Source organism: Oryctolagus cuniculus, chromosome 7, assembly GCF_964237555.1.
Source record: "Oryctolagus cuniculus chromosome 7, mOryCun1.1, whole genome shotgun sequence".
Classification (NCBI taxonomy): Eukaryota; Metazoa; Chordata; class Mammalia; order Lagomorpha; family Leporidae; genus Oryctolagus; species Oryctolagus cuniculus.
Genome location: NC_091438.1, coordinates 73040559 through 73061085, shown reverse-complemented (window position 1 = coordinate 73061085; position 20527 = coordinate 73040559). Strand labels below are relative to the sequence as shown.

General features: G+C 37.6%; 1 protein-coding gene across 1 annotated transcript in view; it reads right to left on the bottom strand.

Moving 5' to 3' along the window:
- DPYD (dihydropyrimidine dehydrogenase) overlaps positions 1–20527 on the bottom strand; it is a 962084-nt gene that overhangs the window by 518834 nt on the left and 422723 nt on the right. Inside the window, exon 11 of the mRNA XM_008264835.4 lies at positions 18914–19124. Within this exon, the coding sequence (XP_008263057.2) occupies positions 18914–19124 (211 nt within the window). The remainder of the gene's footprint in view (positions 1–18913; positions 19125–20527) is intronic.

Here is a 20527-nt window from a genome sequence, read left to right as displayed (position 1 = left end):
AAATCTTAAAAATCTTGGAGGTGTAGGTGTTTACAGCAAGAGTTAGGATGCCACTTGGGGAACCTGAGTTCTATATCAGAATTTTATTTTATTTTTATTTTTATCTTATTTTATTTTTATAGTTATTTAAAAGGCAGGAAGACAGACATAGAGAGGGAGAGATATCCCACCCACTAATTCATTCCTCCACTGCCCATATCAGCCAGGGCTGGATCAGGCCAAAGACAGGATCAAGGAAGTCAATCCAGGTCTCCAATGTGGATGGCAAGACCCCAATCACTTTAGCCACCACTGCTGCCTCCATGGGTACCCATTAGCAGAAAGCTAGAATCAGAAGCAGAGCCAGAACTTGAACACAGCAACTCCTAACCACTGCCAAATGGCCATCCCGTATCTTTGAATCATTTATTTCCAACTATCTCACACTCAGTCAGCTAACTAGTTCTCCTAACCCATCCAATGAAATGCTCTTATTTACTTCTTATATTTTATTCACATCTTCCTCAGCTCATGAAGAATGTTAAGAAAATCAATCAGCACTTATATACCCCTTATGCCTGACAAGCATAATGCTGGGTATTTTCATATCATATCTCATTTAGACCACAAAACAACTCTTGTGTGTGGATATCATTCTCAATTCAGCTAAAAGATGGCAGAGCCAGTATCTGAATCCAGTTATTTCTGACTCCAAAGCTCTTCTCACTACTGACACTTGGGAGGTTGGAAAGGCTGAACAGGCCAGCCATGGTCTCTTAAAGCATCATGATCCTGAGGACCACAGAGTAACAGAAACAAAGCAGCCAGGAGTTAGAGGAACTCCAAGAATACTAATCTTCACCAGCTTCACAGATTGAACATTTAGGTTGTCTTTTCCCGTTTTGTCAAGCTAACCACTGACGACTTTCTGTTTAACTGGCACTGTGTAACTTTCCTTCATGTCTTTGTTTTTCCTCTACTAGAGTTTGGGGAGCTTATCTAAGTCAGCCATTTCCCCAGCCTCTAGAACAATAACCAGCACATAAGAGGAACCTCCTAAATGTTTTTTGGTTGAAAAATCTAACAGTCCTTTCCATTTATTTAGTATGCATAGTATCATGTCTTGATTTCTTTGTGGGTCTTACTTCCATAATTAGAGAATTAGCTCATGGTGGAATGGAAACCTAAATATTTCCCCTACAGAAATTTTTAGGGTGACAAACACGCTGACCAAGGAAAAGTAGGTACATAGGTCATTGATTTTAAGTGATTTAACAATTTGATTCCACTACTGCTCTGCTTAGACAATATTTGTTGGGAAATGTTTGTAGAATTCCTCCATGCTCAGGGTAATCTTGCTCTTTCCTAGTTAAAAGATGGATGTCAATAATAGCCTGTAGCAACTCCTTTTGTTTTATTTGTAGTCCATTGGGGGTTTCATTTTCATTTCCTAAACTGACCAAAACTAATCAGTTCAGAATTAAAATCATCCAAGCACTTCACCTAGATTTGCTTACTGCTCTGTAATAATTCCATCTATTTCAGACTCTGAACTCCTAGAAGATTTGATTTTATTTTATCTGCAAGAGATCTCCTCAAGGAGGTCAGTGTTCTTGCAGTAAATGTATAGGGATTGTTTGCAATTCTCTGTTGGATTACCAAATGCTGCACTTTGATTTGCTTATTTAGATTCAATGATACCATCTACTTAAGACTGCAAGCTTCTTGAAGAAATAGATCATCCTTTAATCTGATTTGGACCATAATCATCATAATTCTATGCACATTTGGGTGCTTAATACTTCTTGGTAATTATGAGACATTGAAAAAATAGCAAGGCTACTGAAACACTTTATATGCACTTCTCAGTGAAAAAAATTTTTTAAACGTAGAATGATGCCATCAAGTGACATAAACAATTTCAGAAAGGAGTAATGAAAAATGTCTAATATAAAGTCCCCATTTGCTGCATTAAAAGCATAAACAAAAAAAAAAAACACAGAAAGCCAGTAGTAAATTATACTACTTGCAAAAACAATATTATTAAAATATAAGTGAATACTGAAAAATATTTTAATTAACAAAATAAATCAAATGGAAAAGATTCCCTAAATAGAGCTTTAAAAGTAAGTCTATGTGTGTTTGACTGCCATGACTAATTATGTATCCATGTAATGTGTGTTCAATTTGGGCTTATTTAAATAGCAGAAATGCTCATTAGCTGCAGTATATCTGTGAAGCTTCAGTAAACAGTTTAATGGTTTTTATGTTTAACCAATTTCATAAGTTCCTGTAATTTTAGCTTTAGCAGCTCATTAATGTTATTTTTGATATCCATCTTACAGCTTTTTTTTTCCTTGTCAATCGTCAGTAGGCATACTTCAATGCAAACTTAAAACACACACTAGAATTGTGTTTAAACAATTTTAGTGCATAAATAAGGCACCATTCAAATATAGCTTCTTTACATAGAGCACCAGTCCATGGTCATGCAATCAAGATATATCCGTGGTAATGGGAAAGGGTATGTTCAATAGAATTCCTAATGATAATAATGGAAAAAATTATTGAGTGCTTTCATAAGTGTGAGGCTAGTTCTGGGATAGACACTGCATGCATTGTCTCTGGATCATCACAGAACAGGTATTATCTCAGTTTTATAGTGGAGGAAGGTGGGACTGAGATAAGTTACCCAGGGTACATCCTTAACATTTGATACTAATTACAAATCAGCTACATATGCACTGACTGTAATGCCTCAAGATCTCCAGGGGCATGTGGAGACACATACCTAGACATCCAGAGATTAGATGTAGTTGTAAGGATGGGTTTAGTTACAGAAAAAAAAAAAGGAACTACAGGTGAAAATAGAGCCAACCACATATTTTTAAAGTTGCAGCAAGCACAACCTGAATAAAGCCCACCAGAGAATGAAAATATCTCTGAGACACACAGACACACAAAGAGGTAATTTTAAGAAGTGTCAAATACAAGAGAAATATAAGGCAGGTAAGTGAACTTGCTCAACTGTGGGCCAAGGAGCAGCCAAAAGATGATATGTGCAGTTAAGTAGGGCAAACAGCAAAATGAAAGGAGTTAATCTGGCAGGGACACAAGGCAGTGCATATAGTCTGTTCTTTCTAGGAGTTTAAGAATGACTGTACAGGAAAAAAGTTAGGCACTAGCTTGCATTCACTTATCCAATTAGCAAATATTCTTTTGTCTACCATGTGCTGTAGTAAAATACAGAGAAGAGACCTGTCCTTGCAGATTGTACATTACAGCTGGCAGAAGACAGACAACATGATTGTGAAAATGGCTATGAAGAGGGTTACATAAAAGAAACTGTTACAAGATTGAGGGGAGGCAGTAAGAAGCAGATGAGATGCTTTAGGTCAGAGCAGGAAGGAATGGTCTGAGATGACATCAGGGCTAAAGCACAAAGCTCAGGAAAGACCCCAGAACATGGAGGTAACAGCATTCCAGGAAGAGGTACAATGGCAAGCTCCTTGAGAATGAGCTTGCCATACACACACACACACACACACATACAGGGAGGTTAGAGCACATGAGCATAAGGGAGACTGCAGGTGGGCTGAGGAAGTGAGGAAGCAAGATCAGAGAACAGCCAAGGGCCAGACAAAGGAGGGTTCTATGGGCTGTGGAAAGAATTCTGTTCTAAATAAAGTAGGAAACCACTGGAAATTACACCACTTTTCTGTTTATGAAGATAATTCTGGTGAGATTAGGAGAGAAGAAGCACGATGCCCAGCCTCTGGAGGCTCTCCGGAATCTAAGTGGGAGTGCCCCGCATCTGACCACTTCCTCAGCAGAGGGCGGGCTTGCAGGACTTCACAGCACACTGCAGAACTCCACTTCCACATGCTCTTGTCCACACCGTGTAGTTTATGTAGGGACATTTAAAATAGGCAGTCATTTAATTATTTTCTTCCAAACTTTTACTCTTCCTTTCATTCATCTATCTATCCATTCATTCAACAAATACTTACGGAGCTACAGACTGCTCTGGGTAATTTGGATTGAAATATAAATAAATTATCTGTGATTGTATTATTAATTAAGTTTAGAATATGTAAGATATTCAGAGGGAAACAGAAGAGCAGGAATCAAAAAGAAGATTGAGCTACATGTTCCCTATCTGTGTGAAGAGAATGTATTTAATATGAATGCCTTGTAGATTTGCAGTGCTCACTCATCAGAATAAAATTCAGATGTCTTAGCCTAACATTAGAAACATTTCTAGAATAACTATGATGTCTGTCCATCCTTACGCTAATATTTCTCTTCTATACCTTATAAACTACTCGTGTATTTATCCAGCCAGTTACCATAACTGGAGTGTACTATCTCTTGTATCTATTCTGTTAATTCCTTTCCAGTTGTCATCCATATTCCAAATGCCATTGCCTCCATAAAAGCTTTGATTCTTGCCACTGGAAGTCCTCTCTCTATGTTCACACTAGTACTTTGTACTAGAGTTACTTGCCACCAAACACAATTATATTTATTTAAAATGTTTTTCCTCTAATTGATTTTAAGCTTCCGTAGAAAGGGACAATGTATTCATATTTGTGAACCTTGGAGAACCTATCATAATTGTGCATATTTAAGATATACAGAATGAAACAATTGAATGTAAGATCCCACAAGTACACAGGAGTGAAAATTCAAAAGGTTTCAAAATTAAATTGAAGTATTTGGTTTTAATCCCACCATTGGAAAAATAATTTCTAAAAAAAAGTTTAAAGATTTATTTTATTGATTTGAAGAGCAGAGGGACAGGGAGAAAAGAGACAGGGAGAAATATACAACTTCCATCTGCTCGTTCACTCCCCAAAAGGCTGCAATGGTCGGGACTAGGCCAGGCCAAAGCCAGAAGCCAGGAGCCAAGAACTCTGTCCAGGTTTCCTGTATGACTGTCTATGGCACTGTTTTCCCTGCATTAGCAGGGAGCTGGATCAGAAGCAGAGCAGCAGGAACTGGAATCTGTGTTACAATTCAGGATGCTGGTCACAGGCCGATGCTTAACCCACCATGCCATGGTGCCAGCCCCTGGGGGAAAATAATTTTAGACTTAAATTTATGAGAAATGTAGGAATGGTGGTGGTGTAGCTGTTCACTTGCCCGCAATCTCGAAATACAAGGAAAAACACTGGCTCTTGTGAAACCAAATAAATTGTCATTCTACTTCACAAAGGGCTTGGGAAACCACTGGACGTTGACTGGACACAGGCTATATAGTATTCTTGACACCCTTTCATATATTTGTACAGAAAAAATGCTCATGCAAATAATTTAATATTATTTAATAATTTAAATTAAAAGCCTTTGAGACACATTAAAGAACTTCATAATTACAAAATAAGTTAAGTATGGCCATCACAGAAAAAAATGTTGGCATTAGATAGCATAAATCCATATACAGCTTAGAACTCCTAAATGGATGTTAAAGTTAATACTGGGGGCAGGAGGGGGCTGGTGCTGTGGTGTAGCAGGTTAAGCCACTACCTGCTGTGCCTGCATCCATATGGGTGAGGGTTCAAGTTCTGGCAGCTCCACTTCTGATCCAGCTCTCTGCTGTGGCCTGGGAAAGCAGTAGAAGATGGCCCATGTCCTTGGGCCCCTACCCCCTACCCCCTCATGGGAGACCCACAAGAAGCTCCTGGCTCCTAGCTCCAGATAGGCACAGCTCTGGCTGCTGCGACCAATTTAGGGGGTGAACCAGCAGATGGAAGACCTCCCTCTTTCTGCCTCTCCTTTTCTCTCTGTAACTCTTTCAAATAAATAAATCTTTAAAAAGATAAAAATAAAGTTAATACTGGTGTCTTCCTCCAGCAATGCCAGCATGTTATATTTTAACTGGAGAGCTTCCATATTTTGGAGGTAGGTATTAGATATGATCCAATGCATTTTTTTAATTTATACAAGAACAAATTTATATAGTTCAATTGTAATTTGACTGAAAACTATCTTAGAAATGCTTTTCATGTTGTCCTTTGAGCCAAAAACACAAATGCAAGGAAATAAACAATGATAATAATCTCAATCTGCCCTACAAAGCACACATTAAGAAAGTGAACACACAATCTATATCATCACTTTATAATTTAACCAAATTTCACATACTGATATTACACCTCTGGGTACCTTAGTGTAGTTTAGCATTTCCCAGGAACATAAGGCTTCAGAATAAACTTGGATTGTACTGTAAGTTAACTAGTATCTAAAAGATAAATATCATAGTCTATGGCCCATAAAGCTCAGGGCATCCATTACATGCAATATATGTTGAAAAGTATTGGCTATGTTTTATGATTTCTGTCCTTTGAAACAATTATGCTATTTTTCCATTTTCTACCTTCTTTCTCCAACAAAACTTGTTACATGCCACTGCTCTACTTCTTGTATGTAATCTTTGATTTGATGGAAAACTACTTTGATTTGATTTATCCACTGTCTCCCTGTAAGAATGCATATGATATCAACCACTAGTGAAACCTGGAAAATAAAGATAAGGAAATGCTCTGAACAGAACTATTCACAGGGGAAACAAACCTATTCCTATGCAGTTATTAGAGGAAAGTAAAATCATTACAGAAATATCATGTTGTGCTTCAAACGGATGTCTATGGCAGTTGTAAGTAATGTGATGTTGATTCCAAATCACTTTCAACACTGTTATCAGTTTGACCTCCCTCCTCATCACCTCCACCCTTTAAAATAATTCTAAAGAAACACTGTGCAAGGATTCCATTATTTTGGATGGTTATTCTGCAAGAAATGCTAGTATTTATGTTAGATTCCACACCATCCTCATTTTGCAGAATATTTTATAAAAGAAAAGCAAGACATTTTTCATTTGGAAAAAATCTATAATGAGGGTAATTTTAAGAAAATATACACACTTTTATAATTTCTACTGTTTTTTATCCCTGCTGTCATTTTTTTTTAAGATTTTATTTATTTGAGAGGAAGAGTTAAACAGAGAAGGAGATATAGAGAGGGAGATTGTCCATCCACTGGTTTACCCCCCAAATGGCTGTGATGGCCAGGGTTTGGTCAGGTCAAAGCCAGGAGTTTCTTCCAGGTCTCCCATGCATGCACAGGGGCCCAACCAGTTAGGCCATCTTCTACTGCTTTTCCATGCCACAGCAGAGAGCTGGATTGGAAGAGGAGCAGCTGGGACACAAACCAGCACCCATGTGGGATGCCAGTGCCACAGGTGGTGGCTTAGCCCACTATGCCACAGTGCCAGCCCAAGACTGCTCCTGAGAATGCTTTTTTGTCCCCAAAATGTAATTCAAAGCAAGGCAATGTGCAAGGAAGACTAAGAAGGACTCATTCTTATCAATGAACCAATCAATATAGTGATATATCAATATCATATGATTCAGACTTTAAAAAATGAAATGAGAGTATGAGGAATCATATAGTTTTAGTAAAAGAAAGAAGGTGCGGCACCATGGAATAAAACTGTCCCTTATGTCATTTCCTTCCTAAGATATTTATTATCAGAAATATAGTATGGGGCTAGGTGCTGTGGCGTAGCAGGTAAAGCCGCCACCTGCAGTGCCGGCATCTCGTATGGGCACCGGTCCAAGACCCAGCTACTCCAATTCCAATCCAGCTCTCTGCTAAGGCCTGGGAAAGCAGTAGCAGATGGCCCAAGTGATAGGGCACCTGTACCCACAAGGGAGACCCAGAAGAAGCTCCTGGATCCTGGCTTCGGATCAGTGCAGCTCTGGCCATTGTGGCCAACTGGGGAGTGAACCATCAGATGAAAGACCTCTCTCTCTTTTTCTCTGCCTCTCCTTCATCTCTCTGTGTAATTATGACTTTCATATAAATAAATTTTTTAAAAAAGAAATGTAGTAAAATCTAATCTTCATAATATGGTGAGATGATTCTGCATTTCCAGAATAACACCACATATATTTTCATTATACTTTAAAGAAATTATGATCTAAACTATAAGCCATAGTATCTTTCATTAATTAAATCAATGTATAGATAATAGTATAGGTAATGATATAGCAGGGGAAACAGGAAAATTTTATTAATGATTTTCAATGTCTGTTTCCAAACATTTTTCTATTTTTCTGGTTCTTGTTCTCTGTTTTAGTTGTTGAATGGATTAATCAATCTCAATATAACAAACACCATTTCTCTTAGAACTGCTTACCTGCTACAAGTTGTAAGTTTTATCAGCATCTTAAACATCTGATTATATCCCAAGCTAGACACACCACATTCAATCCTTTTATCAAACAGGTAAACAAATCCTGAATATTTCACTTAAGAAAATATTTTGATTCTGAGTTTTCTTCTATATTCCCACTTCCTCTACCTTAACCACTTAAATGACCAAAAAACTATTTTAACTGGCTTCATTGATAATGTCTGCCCTAATTCCAGAGCATCCTTTTAAATCTGACTGCCAATGGATAGCAGGGTGCCTATTCCACATTCCCAGTGCTTCCTTTCACTTGAAGAACCAATCATTGGTATAACACTCGTGGTGCCTCTATATTCTTGTTACTCCTCAAAAGGCCGAAATTAATAATTCTAATTAGTGAATCTGGAAGAAGAATTTAGGTCTAAGTCACCCTTGTTAAGCCTCTAACTTGGCGGATGCTCAATGGAGCACAGATTCTGTTTCTCCAGTTACATTGAAAATCCTCTTGGAGTGGCTTCTCATAAGGCAACTGACCTTGTCGAATCCTTTCTTATGATTGAGGGAGTAATTTCTTCTCATTCAGATATTCAATATTACAGAATACAACTGTCTACAGTATGAATGTCCCAAAGATGACTCCATGGTTTCTAACTCCAAATGATTTGAAGAATATTACAAATAGTTCAAAATCCATCTACCAGAATTACTTCCTTCAAGATAACGATCTTTCCTGCACCAGCTGCCTGGATGTCTATAAAATAAAATTCCAAATCCCTAGCTTAATATATAACCTTTGACTCCACAAACACTATATAGCCAAATTTCCTGCCATGTTATCCCTACCACTCCCTAGTTTCATATAATCTCTCACCATCTGTTCTAGCTAAATAGGCTAAAATAGGCCATTTTGTCAACCCACACATTTAAATTTGCTATTTATTTATTTATTTTTAAATAATCATTTGTTTATTTGAAATTCAGAGATACAGAGAGTTGGGAAGGGGAAAGAGAGAGAGAGAAAGAGAGGTCTTCTCTCCTCTGGGTCACTCCCTAAATACTGCAATGGCCAGGGCTCGGCCAGGCTGAAGCCAGGAGCCAGGAGCTCTCTCCAGGTCTCCCACAAGAGTAGCAGTAGTCCAAGCACTTGGGCCATCTTCCATGCTTTCCATGTTTTCCCAGGTGCATTAGCAGGGAGCTGGATCACAAGTGGAGCAGTCAAGAAATGAATTGGTACCCATATGGGAGGCCGGCATTGCAGGTGGTGGCTTAAGCTGCTATTCTACAATGCTGGCTCCTGCCAATATCTTTTTATATAATGGTCCCTCTTACAGAGAGACTCCTATTCAAATGCTGAAACCCAACACAAAAGTCATCTCAGATTAGCACAGTAAGTTGTCATTTATGTATTTACATGCCTGTTTTTCACATTAGCCTGTAGATCCCTACAGGAAAAGACTTTCTTTTAATCACATCTCTATTCCAAGTGCCTGGACTGTGCCTGGAAAATAGTTGTATATAAAGTAATGTACATCACATGTTGAACAATGAGAGTGAGCAGAAATCATAAAATAAAAAGTTCTATTTTGGAAAGAAACATAAAAATTCGAGGCCTTATTTTAAGAAGATGAGAACATACATGAAATAAGGAGAAGGCTGCAACTTTTTAAAGACAAATTTTTATTTTTAATAACTCATTAAAATGACTACTTAATCTAACAGTGTGGTGTTGAGCAAAGTGCAGAATCTCTCTGTGGCCTCCCTGCCTTCCACCCCCATTCCACCTCCACACACATAGATTTCAATTTAAAAAATACTTTCTCCAGGAAGCTTTTCCAAACCCCGAGACTCTGTTATGTGTTTCCCTAGGATACTAAATTTCTCCCAGCACAATCTATTATAATTGTGAGTCTCCCTGTTAACCTGCGCACTCCTGAAGGCAAAGTTTGGTTTTGTTCTCATCACTTCTTTCCCCTGGCATCTGGTTCAGAGCCTAAGAATAGCAGGCCATCAGAAGTTATTAAACAGATTAACCTGTGAAATGAGAGAACTATAATGTATGACTCTTAAGTCCCACACAGCACGTTTAGAAATATAAACAGGAAAACCCAAGGCAAGTTGTTGTAGCATAACATTCCTAGTGTGTTGTAGATGAGACTGGCCATGTTCTTTCTCAACGCTATCTCATCCATTCTTAGATATATTAATCATTAATAAGTTCCTTCCTGTGACATTATGTTATCAATCAGAAAGCTCTTATTTCCAGAAATAAAGTACACTATTCTTTAATCTTCTCTGAAACTGTATTACAAATATTTTTGTTGATAAAAAATGCATAAAGTAGTGAAAAAATTTATCAATTAAGACAGTTTCTTGACTTGATACTCCCTTCCTTTTCCTTCCCCTTTATTTTTGGTCAGTAAGAAGAATTATGAAAGCTGAAGGCCAAAAGAGAGTAAAACTGTTCACAGAAAAATTTTGCTGAATCTGTAAGTGCCAATGGCAGCACTTGGAAGAGATGTTTTATTGCCTGAGTCATAAAACATGTTGGTAACAACAAGAAAAACCACAAAATGGAGGCATTATTAAAATGTCTTAGTGTTCTTAATCACATTAGTAACATTTTATTAAGGTGTGCCCACATTAAACATTAAAATACTGCTTCCTAAGCCTTTTTCTCAACAGTTAGATAATTGGGGAAAAAAGGGACACATCTGAAAAAGACCTCAATCTCTGCACTGTCAAGCTCTTAGGAATGCCATTTCTTGCTTAAGTTGCAATTTCCAGTCCTGACTAATGCCAGAAAAAGGCAAATTAACCCATGGCCTGCACCTTTTCTCAGTATGGGAGCAAATGGATCAACACTATAATCGAAGCTGGTATTGACAATATGTTTCATTTACCCCATGAGGCTTGCAGAAACTTTTCTGAGAACCTTCTAATAAGAGGGGTAGATGAGTGATTTTAAAATCTGTCTTCTTTCTGTTTTCCTTGAAAACACTCATTTATGGAACTAATTGCTATTAATGCTATTGAAGGAGTTGATTTCTGAGGATTGCGCTAAAGATTCAGAAAGATCTGGGGTTTGTGTTACCTTGTTATCTCCAGTTCCTAGTGAGAGGAGCAGAAAGAAACTAGATACTGGGAGAAGTAAACTCTTGCCTGGAGAGAGGGTCTCACATTTCCCTGGCTACACCCTGAGAGTTCAGTCATTTTGGCATTTATTCTCCTGAGCTGTGCTGTGTAGCATTATGCTGAATCCATTTAATTGTCACAATTCATCCTATCTTCTTTCTTCCCAAAATATGAGTATTTAATCTTAGTTATATCACCCCATATTTGTCAATGCTTACAAACTCTAACCTAGCCTTCTCACAAGGGCTTCTTTCATGCCTCAAAATAAAAATGAGCAAGTGGAGTGGGTGGCTGATGCAGCTGTTCAGATGTCACTGGGGACACCTTCATCTCATCTCAGTGACTGCATTCAGGTCCCAGCTTCATTTGTGATGCCAGCTCCCTGATAACGCGTACCTTGGAAAGGAGAAGATGATGGCTAAAGTACTTGAGTCCCTAGACCCACGTGGGAGACCCTGATTGATTCTTGGATCCTGGCTCTGCAGGGCCTATCCCTGGCTGTTGTGGACATTTTGGGTTGTGAATCAGGAGATGGAAAATCTGTCTCTGTCTGCTATTCAAATGAAAATGACTGTAAAAACATTTTAAATAGCCATCATCTTAGGTTAACAAACAAAAATCAAGCCCAATATCATCATTTTTAGGAGGAAAAATCAAAGCATGCAAAAACACTTTGCTGTTTAAATGCCTGTTTTGTGGAAACTCAAAATAGAGATTTACAATGAAAATTTAGTAAAGTTCATTTGAAAGATATGAAAAACATCAGAATTGTTAATGTTTTTAGACATGTGACAGTTAAAACTTACAAACTAATCAAATGTATTAAGGTATTCTTATTTTAAAAATCATAATAGGAGGACTGCTTCACTTATTTACAAAGACACATGGACTGAACCACTATGACCCCTGATTTTGAAGAGGTTTTTTTCCTAGACAACATTCACAGCATCATAATGGTATAATGTAACAACCTAATTATTACAATATGATTTCATTATACTACAGCAGCCATCTAAAATTTATGAGATTCTTACTATGTGCTAAGCCTAAATTTAAATGCCTTAAATACATTTTTCATTTACTATTAAAACAAATGCAGGAGGAAGATGCTATAATCACCTACTTACACAATGAAGAGTATGAATTACAAAGGGACCGAGTAACTCAATAAAATGATACAGTTGCAAAGAAAGGGAGCCATGTCTCCAGCTGGGCAGCCTGGCTCCAGAGCTCCTGCTTTGAGCCTATACACCAGATGGACTCTTGTTAGTGTTACAGTCATTGGATTATAAAGAATGCAACAATTTGCACCAAAACAAGGGAAAATCAATAGCAACAGAATTATTTTTCTTGTACATTTTCTAAGAAAATAATAACAACAACAAAAAACTGATCTAACCATTGGAAAAAAATAACAACTAGGTATAATGAAAGTAATACACCAACATGAATCAAATCAATTCAAACACACATATATATTATGGACACATTAACATGCCAGTTGCTATTGGGATTACAACTGACCATAGAAGTAGAAACCTTGTTCTCTTAGGGTATACAGTCTAACTTATAGATAAGTTATAATTCTTTGTGGAAGATCAAAGGACACAGATCTTCACAGTGAACATTTAAAAAAAAAACTAGAGAATGACGTGTACAGCATATGGAAGAGGCTCAGATGTCAAGGCATGGGCATCTGTTCTGTTGTCTGAAAGCATATTCAAAGAGCCTGCAGGTTATGTCATCTCAGTTTCCTAGGCGTGCGAGAACAAGGCCAACATTATTGCCTCAGCTGGAAAATAAACTAACAGAAACAACATGGATACTTCACAAATGACAGTTTGGTTCCAAACAGAAAGAGCAGAGGATAAATTATAAGATTAGCAAGAGGTCCCTTAAATTTTATTATTTAAAATGACATTTTAAAAAAAGATAAAATTCAGTTTAAGAAATACTGACAGTGGTGTTTAGCAGAAGAGACTTTCTATACTTGGAAATATATTTTTAAAACAAATAAGTGTTTAGAGATTTTCAGTGAGGGGAAGTATTTGTGAAGCAGAAATGAAGTTAAAGATAGCTGTGCTTAATTTTTTGAGAGCCTTTTTTAAATTAAGATTTACTTATTTATTCAAAAGGCAATTTACAGAAAGGGAGAGGGAGGGAGGGGGAGGGGGAGGGGGAGGGAGTTGTATTTTCTATCTGCTGGTTCACTCCACAAATGACCACAACAGCCAGGGCTGAGCAGGTCCCCCACATGGCTACCAGGGATCCAAACACTTGGGCCAGGAGCATTATCAGGGAACCTGATCAGAAGTAGAGCAGCCAGTACTTGAAACACTGCTCATATGGGATGACAGTACTGCAGTTGGTGTCTTAACCTGTCAAACACATGAGCCCCACTGATAGCCTTTGAAATCAATCTAGGGAAGGGCATTGTAGCAAAAGGAATCCCTGGCTTGGGATGCCCACATCCTGTATCAGAGTGCATCAGTGGAGTTTTGGTTACTCTGCTTCCAATCCAGCTTCCTGCTAATGCACATCCTGGGAGGTAGCAGATGGCATCTCAAGTGCTTGTGTCCATACCACCCATTTGGGAGACCTGGATGGAGTTCAAAGTTCCTAACATGGGCCAATGCTGTGGTGCAGTGGGTTAACACCCTAGCTTGAAGCGCCAGCATCCCAAATGGGCACCGGTTCAAGACCTGGCTACTCCACTTCCAATCCAGCTCTCTGCTATGGCCTGGGATAGTAGTAAAAGATGGCCCAACTCCTTGGGCCCCTGCACCCACATGGGAGACCCGGAAGAAGCTCCTGGCTCCTGGCTCCTGATCCATGCGGCTCTGGCCGTTGTGGCCAATTGGGGAGTGAACCATCAGATGGAAGACACTGTCTCTCTCTTTGCCTCTCCTCTCTCTGTGTAACTCTGACTTGCAAATAAATAAATAATTTAAAAAAAAAAAGTTCCTAACATGTATCTGGTCCAACCATGGCTGTTGCAGGTATCTGGGGATTGTACCAGCTGATAGAAAATTCTCTCTCTCTCTCTCTTGCTATCTCTCTCTCATCTCTCCTTTTCAAAGAACTAAAAATAAGCATTTAAAAAATTAACCAAGGATGATAAAATCTGAATTTAATATGACATAGAATTTTAAATACTTAGATGGAACAGGGAAGTTTTAAAAGGTAGAGGCACTTTGAGTTTTTCACAGGAAAGATATTAAATAAGGCTAAGGTTAGGATTTCAATTAAATTAAAATTGGACACTGTTGCCTTTAGAATTTGGAGCAGTAATTAATGAAGTTTCAATTAAATTATGCTTATAGATACACATATATTCCATGTGCAAGGATGTGGGATATGTAGTCTTTTATTCCTATTTCCCATTCACTACTACAATTCAAAAAAGATAGGAATAAAATAATTATGATTACTCATAATTGATATTGATTTTAGTAACAATGAAATCATTAGCAGCTGCAATACAAAGATATTATCTAAATTATTGTATAAATAGGCTATACTTTCTTCTGCAAACTTTTGAATGAGTTGCGATTCAATCACTTGTGTTTGTAGGAAATATTTATCACAGTTATATTGGATACATAATACTAAATAATACTTGGATTACATATTCTCCACTGTGAAACACAAAAACTAATGGGCTTGTGAAATCATGTACTACATCAGAGAAAAAATAATTTCCATCAGAGTTTTCAACTTAAGTTACCTTTTCAAAGACATATTATTGTTATAATTCTAAAATATTCCATTTAAAAGCAGAAACTACCCAGAGTACAAATTGTTACGGTACTTTATGTGTATTCTGTCATTTCATTCCTTGAATTCTTCAGCATATACTTAAGTAATGCAATCGCCAAGGATTTTCTGAGTTACCCTTACATAGAGTCCATCTTGTGCTAGATATTAGAAGGTATAATATAGAGAACAGTAGGAAATAAACCTGGTTATATAATATCTGAGTCCTTCACTAAAGTTCTCAAATATTCAGGAGGAGGAGCCTTGCCTACAGTGTAAGGTAACCAACGTGAGTTTAATAAAAAGAAAAACTAGAATTAGACAATGGAATCTGAGATAACCTTTTGAACTATGCCAGCATGGAGAACTATGATACCATATACAACGACAATAGCAAAGAAGTAAACACTTTTCAGGAAAATCTAACAGAGTGAGCTTTCCTTACTTTCTTTTATTCTCCTATATATTCATCATTTCTAATAGGATTTGTGCTGACAGTGCTGCTTTACCCTTAGTCTGTATACTCTCCAGAACACAATCTGGCACCTGGCATTCATAAGCATTCTGTGGGGAGCAACTCGGACTAGACTGTTACTGGAATTAAGACTTATTCTATGCATCTGCTCTCCCACAATATGGCGCTGAGAAGGGAGTAACAACTTCTACGCAGCTGCCTCTCGCCAACTTGAGTGATGACCTGCAGGAGCTGATCCTGCTCCTGATTGGAGGAGAGCAGCGTACTCGGCGTGTGGGTAGCAGAGTTGGGATTGGTGAAGAGGACTATAAAGGAGGAGAGAGACAACATGCACCAGGAACATCTATCTGAAGGAACACCTGTGCAGCCCCCGAGAGAGCCGGCCGGCGGTGTGCCGCTCCCCCGCGGAAGTGGGGAAAGTGGCAGGGGGAACCGCCCTTCCACGGAGGTGGAAGGGTCGGTAGCCAACCCGGGAAGAACCAGCAGCAAACCCGGGAAGGGCTGAGCAGACAAAAGAACAGCGCAGGTCCTCCTCTTCGTGGAGGAGCGACACAATGGTGCCGTGACTCGGATAGGAAGCCTAGGCAGGGTTTAGTGTCATTCCTCCACGAAGAGGGGGAGCGACAGCATTCAATAACTAGGTGTCACATGTGTGAATATAAATATGGGACAAAAGGTCTTCTGAGGCATGAAAGGTAGAGAACTAGGTTTCAGGGTCATGTTATACAGAAACGAAGCCGTGCCTACTATAAGGAGCCACTGCCTGACACCAAGAAGTTCATTAGTATTTTTTGAGGAATGAACGCATTTGTGAATAAATGAATATGACAATCAGTTGTTGAAGGAATAATTATATTAAGAAGAGAAAATGGCAATATCTAAATTTTGGAAAGTTCTATAATAAACTATATGGAGGAAAGCAGTCAGTGATAGGCTTGGAATGAAATAGTTAAAAGTAAAGGCAAGGAAACAGTGTTGGAAACAACAATAATGTTTAATCATTTCATTTCCTAAGCACTTTCACACCATTTCACTCTAATTCTGAGAACAGTCCTGAGAGGGAGGGAGAAAAGGTTTTTTGCCTTTGGAAAAAAATGAACCACAAAGCTGAGTTTCAAAAAGGTTAGGTGACTTGGAGTAAAGTATTTTGAAGAGAAAAAAAAATATTTAACACTGTTAAGTACAGAAAACTGAAAAGGGACTAAAACAAAGTCACTGTGCATGGCATGCAGGTCCTTGGAGCCAATGCAAAGCAAGGTTTGAGAGAAGGGAAGAGGATCGGGGAGATCAGTATTTTAAGGGAGAGGTTATAGATGAATATAATAAAATGGCATCATACATGTGATCATCTCACAGGTATCACACAATAATTGTATCACATAGTCACTGGGATTAAGCAAGATTTAATGTAGAAAAATGATAATATGAATATTTTCTCTTCTCTTGCTTCCAGTAGTAAACCAGTTTTCACCGTAACATAGATACATGTGTGCATGTAAAAGTTTTCTCCCTTTCAATTGGTTATTTTTGATTTTGAATGTCAGTTGAGTAAGATATTCCTGATCAACTTCTAACAAGTACTTATTCCTTCTATCTCTTTCTTTTATGTTTTCCATCCAAAACACATTATTGAAATCTTTGATGGGAGCAGAAGCAGGAACGCCATTTGAGATTTCAGGTGTTCTAGCTCCTTTCTCATTTGAAAGTACCATCTTTTAATGAAAACACTAAAAGGGTCTGGTAATACAGGTGATTCTACTTAAAGAGATTTCCTCCAGACAGTTTATTTTAAATCAAGAAGGAGTAACAAAAAAACACAGCTTTGTTTTTCTAAGGAAATGTGGAATAAAATATACAAATTCTGTAATGAATGACAACTAATAAACTCAAATAGATCAAATTTCCTTCTTCATATTTTAAACATTAAGTGTGTTAGATCTCTTACTCCTCACATATATACAAAAGTGCAGGCGTACACATACACTTAACTAAAATAGCATCTGAGATTGCTAAAGCTATTTTCTATGATTGTCTGAGTCACATCTTCTTAGGTTTGTTTAGGAATAGATACATTTTTCTTAATATTAGGGTTGCCAGTTGTGAATCATAAATTTAGATAGGTAAGTTAAATTACTTTTCTGAGAGGGAAGCATCAACAGTACTGCTAGTTAAACAGGATTCAACAGTTTACTCAATTTTCAGTGATGTGCAGTGTAGTAAGAATAATATGATTTTTTTAGATAACAGAATGCAATTTATACATTGTTTTCTTTTGCTTCCCAAACCTAGTTAATGAATACACAGACTACACTGTGACTATGTCTACATATCACATAAACATCTAGATGAAAAGTGACAAATTCAGGCCATCATCCAGCGATTTGAAAACATTTATCTTGATGACATTAAACATCTGGATGTTTCAAAATACCAAGATGTTTGATGTCCTGCAGATAAAATACCCTGATGACTGGTTGAAATGCTTTACTTATCTGCTGCAAAGCAAAAAAAAAAAAACAAAACAAAACAAAAAAAAAATTTGCATACGTATATTGCTTCCTATTTCCAACATCAAATGTAATTTTAGTATTGGAAGTCACAGACAAGAATCAACAGGTTTAGAATGCTTTGTTGTTATTGTTTTTCTTAATGAATCTTAGAGCTAAATAAATGTCTTTTATTTTCCTTTCATTAAATAAGATCTAGCTGTCATTTCAATAGTGTGAGCTGAGAATTTGTAAAATCAAAGCACCTAAGTACGTAAGTTTTAATCTACAATGTCCCATAACAACACCGCATATGGGAAAATACAACACAAAGTAGCCTTCATGGACTGACTTACTGTTCAGCTGAAATTCTGTATAAAATAGTTCTCTCATTGTGTTCTTCCTAAGCATATTCATTTTATGCTCTCAAGGTGAAGTGGCAGGAGTTCAAATTTTATAATAGGATCAGTTTGATGTTTACAGCAATGTTTGTCATAAGGATAATAATAAACATGAATTCTATGTTTGGGCGGTTCATTAGATCCTGATTGGTCTGAATCATTCTTAAGTCTCTGTCACACTTTCTTAGTTGAGTCTAATCGAAGAAAAAGCCATCCTTATATAGGAAACAGGGCAAGCATTATCAGAAAATACAATATGTATTGTGGTTATCATCTTAAAACAAAGATTAACGTTCTCAATTTTCATCACTTCTATATAAGCGTTAAATACCATTTCTAAGCCTTTTAAATCAAGATTGCTTGCAGTCCATATTGGAAGAGAGAAATGAGTGTTAAAGTGAAAAACAATTCCCTGAATGCTGGAAACTATTATGGCAGTAAAATAACAGGCAATTGTATAGCACATTTCAGCTCCCAAGCACTCTACCTTGAGGATCGCTCAGGACCGAACCAAAGGCACTGATGACCACGTCGGCTTTCAGATGGACTATCTGGTCTTCATCTTCACTCCATTTTCCAGTTTCATCTTGCTCTGTCCGAACAAATTGCACAGCAACAATTCTCCCACCTTTTACTATAACTTTCCGTGGGGAAAGGAAAGGGAAAAATTCACACTTTTCTTCTTTAGCTAGCTCCATCTAAAACAGAACAGAGAAAACACCTGAGAATGTTTCTGATTCCATAAAATATTTGATGTTTAATTCAATGATAAACACTACAGTTTAAATCAACAAGAAGCATTTTCTTTCACCAACGCTGAGTTTCAGTTTTCAGCTATTTACATTTTGTAAAGCACTGACCATGGGAGTCTTGAATTTGAAAGGGACATGGGCATCTATAGATCACTGCATCACAAAGTATTTCTGAGGTTTTAGGTATCACATGTCCTGCAGTTGGTGATGTGTTAGGTTTCTAACTCTAGTTGCCTGGTCTCCTAATGCCTTCATTTCTGCAAACTCAACTCTCTTTTCAAGCATACCACATATGAAAATAAATACTACTATTTATTACTAGACTGCACATATCTAAGCTGCAAAGAAGTCAATATAGTAGGTGAGCCAATCAGATATGATTACAATGGTAAAAGAAGACTAGAGAAAATCTATGGAATTAAGAATAAAAATACTTACTCTTCCTTAGGGGCTAGCATTGTGGCACAGCAAGGGAAAGTCACTACTTGCAATGCTGCATCCTATACTGGATCACTAGTTCTATTCTTGGCTGCTCTGCTTTCAATTTAGCTCCCTGCTAATGCACCTGGGAAGGCAGTAGAAGATGCCCCAAGCGCTTAGGCCCCTACCACCTATGTGGCAGACTAAATAGAGTTCCAGGCTCCTGCATGTGGCCTGGCACTGCCCTAGTTGTTGTATCAATTTGGGGATGAACTAATAGATCACTTTTTCTCTGACTCCCTGTCTCTCTCTCTTTCTCTCTCTGTAACTCTGCCTTTTGGGTAAATAAATCTTTTTTTTTTCAACTTTTATTAAAAATAAATTTCCAAAGCACAACTTTTTTATTTGTTTCATTGTTTATTTTTTAACTTTTATTTAATAAATATAAATTTCCAAAGTATAACTTTTGGATTAAAGTGGCTTTTTCCCCCCATAACCTCCCTCCCACCCGCAACCATCCCATCTCCTGCTCCCCCTCCCATTCCATTCACATCAAGATTCATTTTCAATTATCTTTATATACAGAAGATCAATTTAGTATATACTAAGTAAAGATTTCAACAGTTTGCACCACACAGAAACACAAAGTGTAAAGTACTGTTTGAGTACTAGTTATACCATTAAGGACAGAGATCCTACATGGGGAGTAAGTGCACAGTGACTCCTGTTGTTGATTTAACAATTGACACTCTTGTTTATGGCATCAGTAATCACCCGAGGCTCTTGTCATGAGTTGCTAAGGCTATGGAAGCCTTTTGAGTTTGTGGACATCAATCTTATTTAGACAAGGTCATAGTCAAAATGGAAGTTCTCTCCTCCCTTCAGAGAAAGGTACCTCCTTCTTTGATGACCTGTTCTTTCCCCTGGGA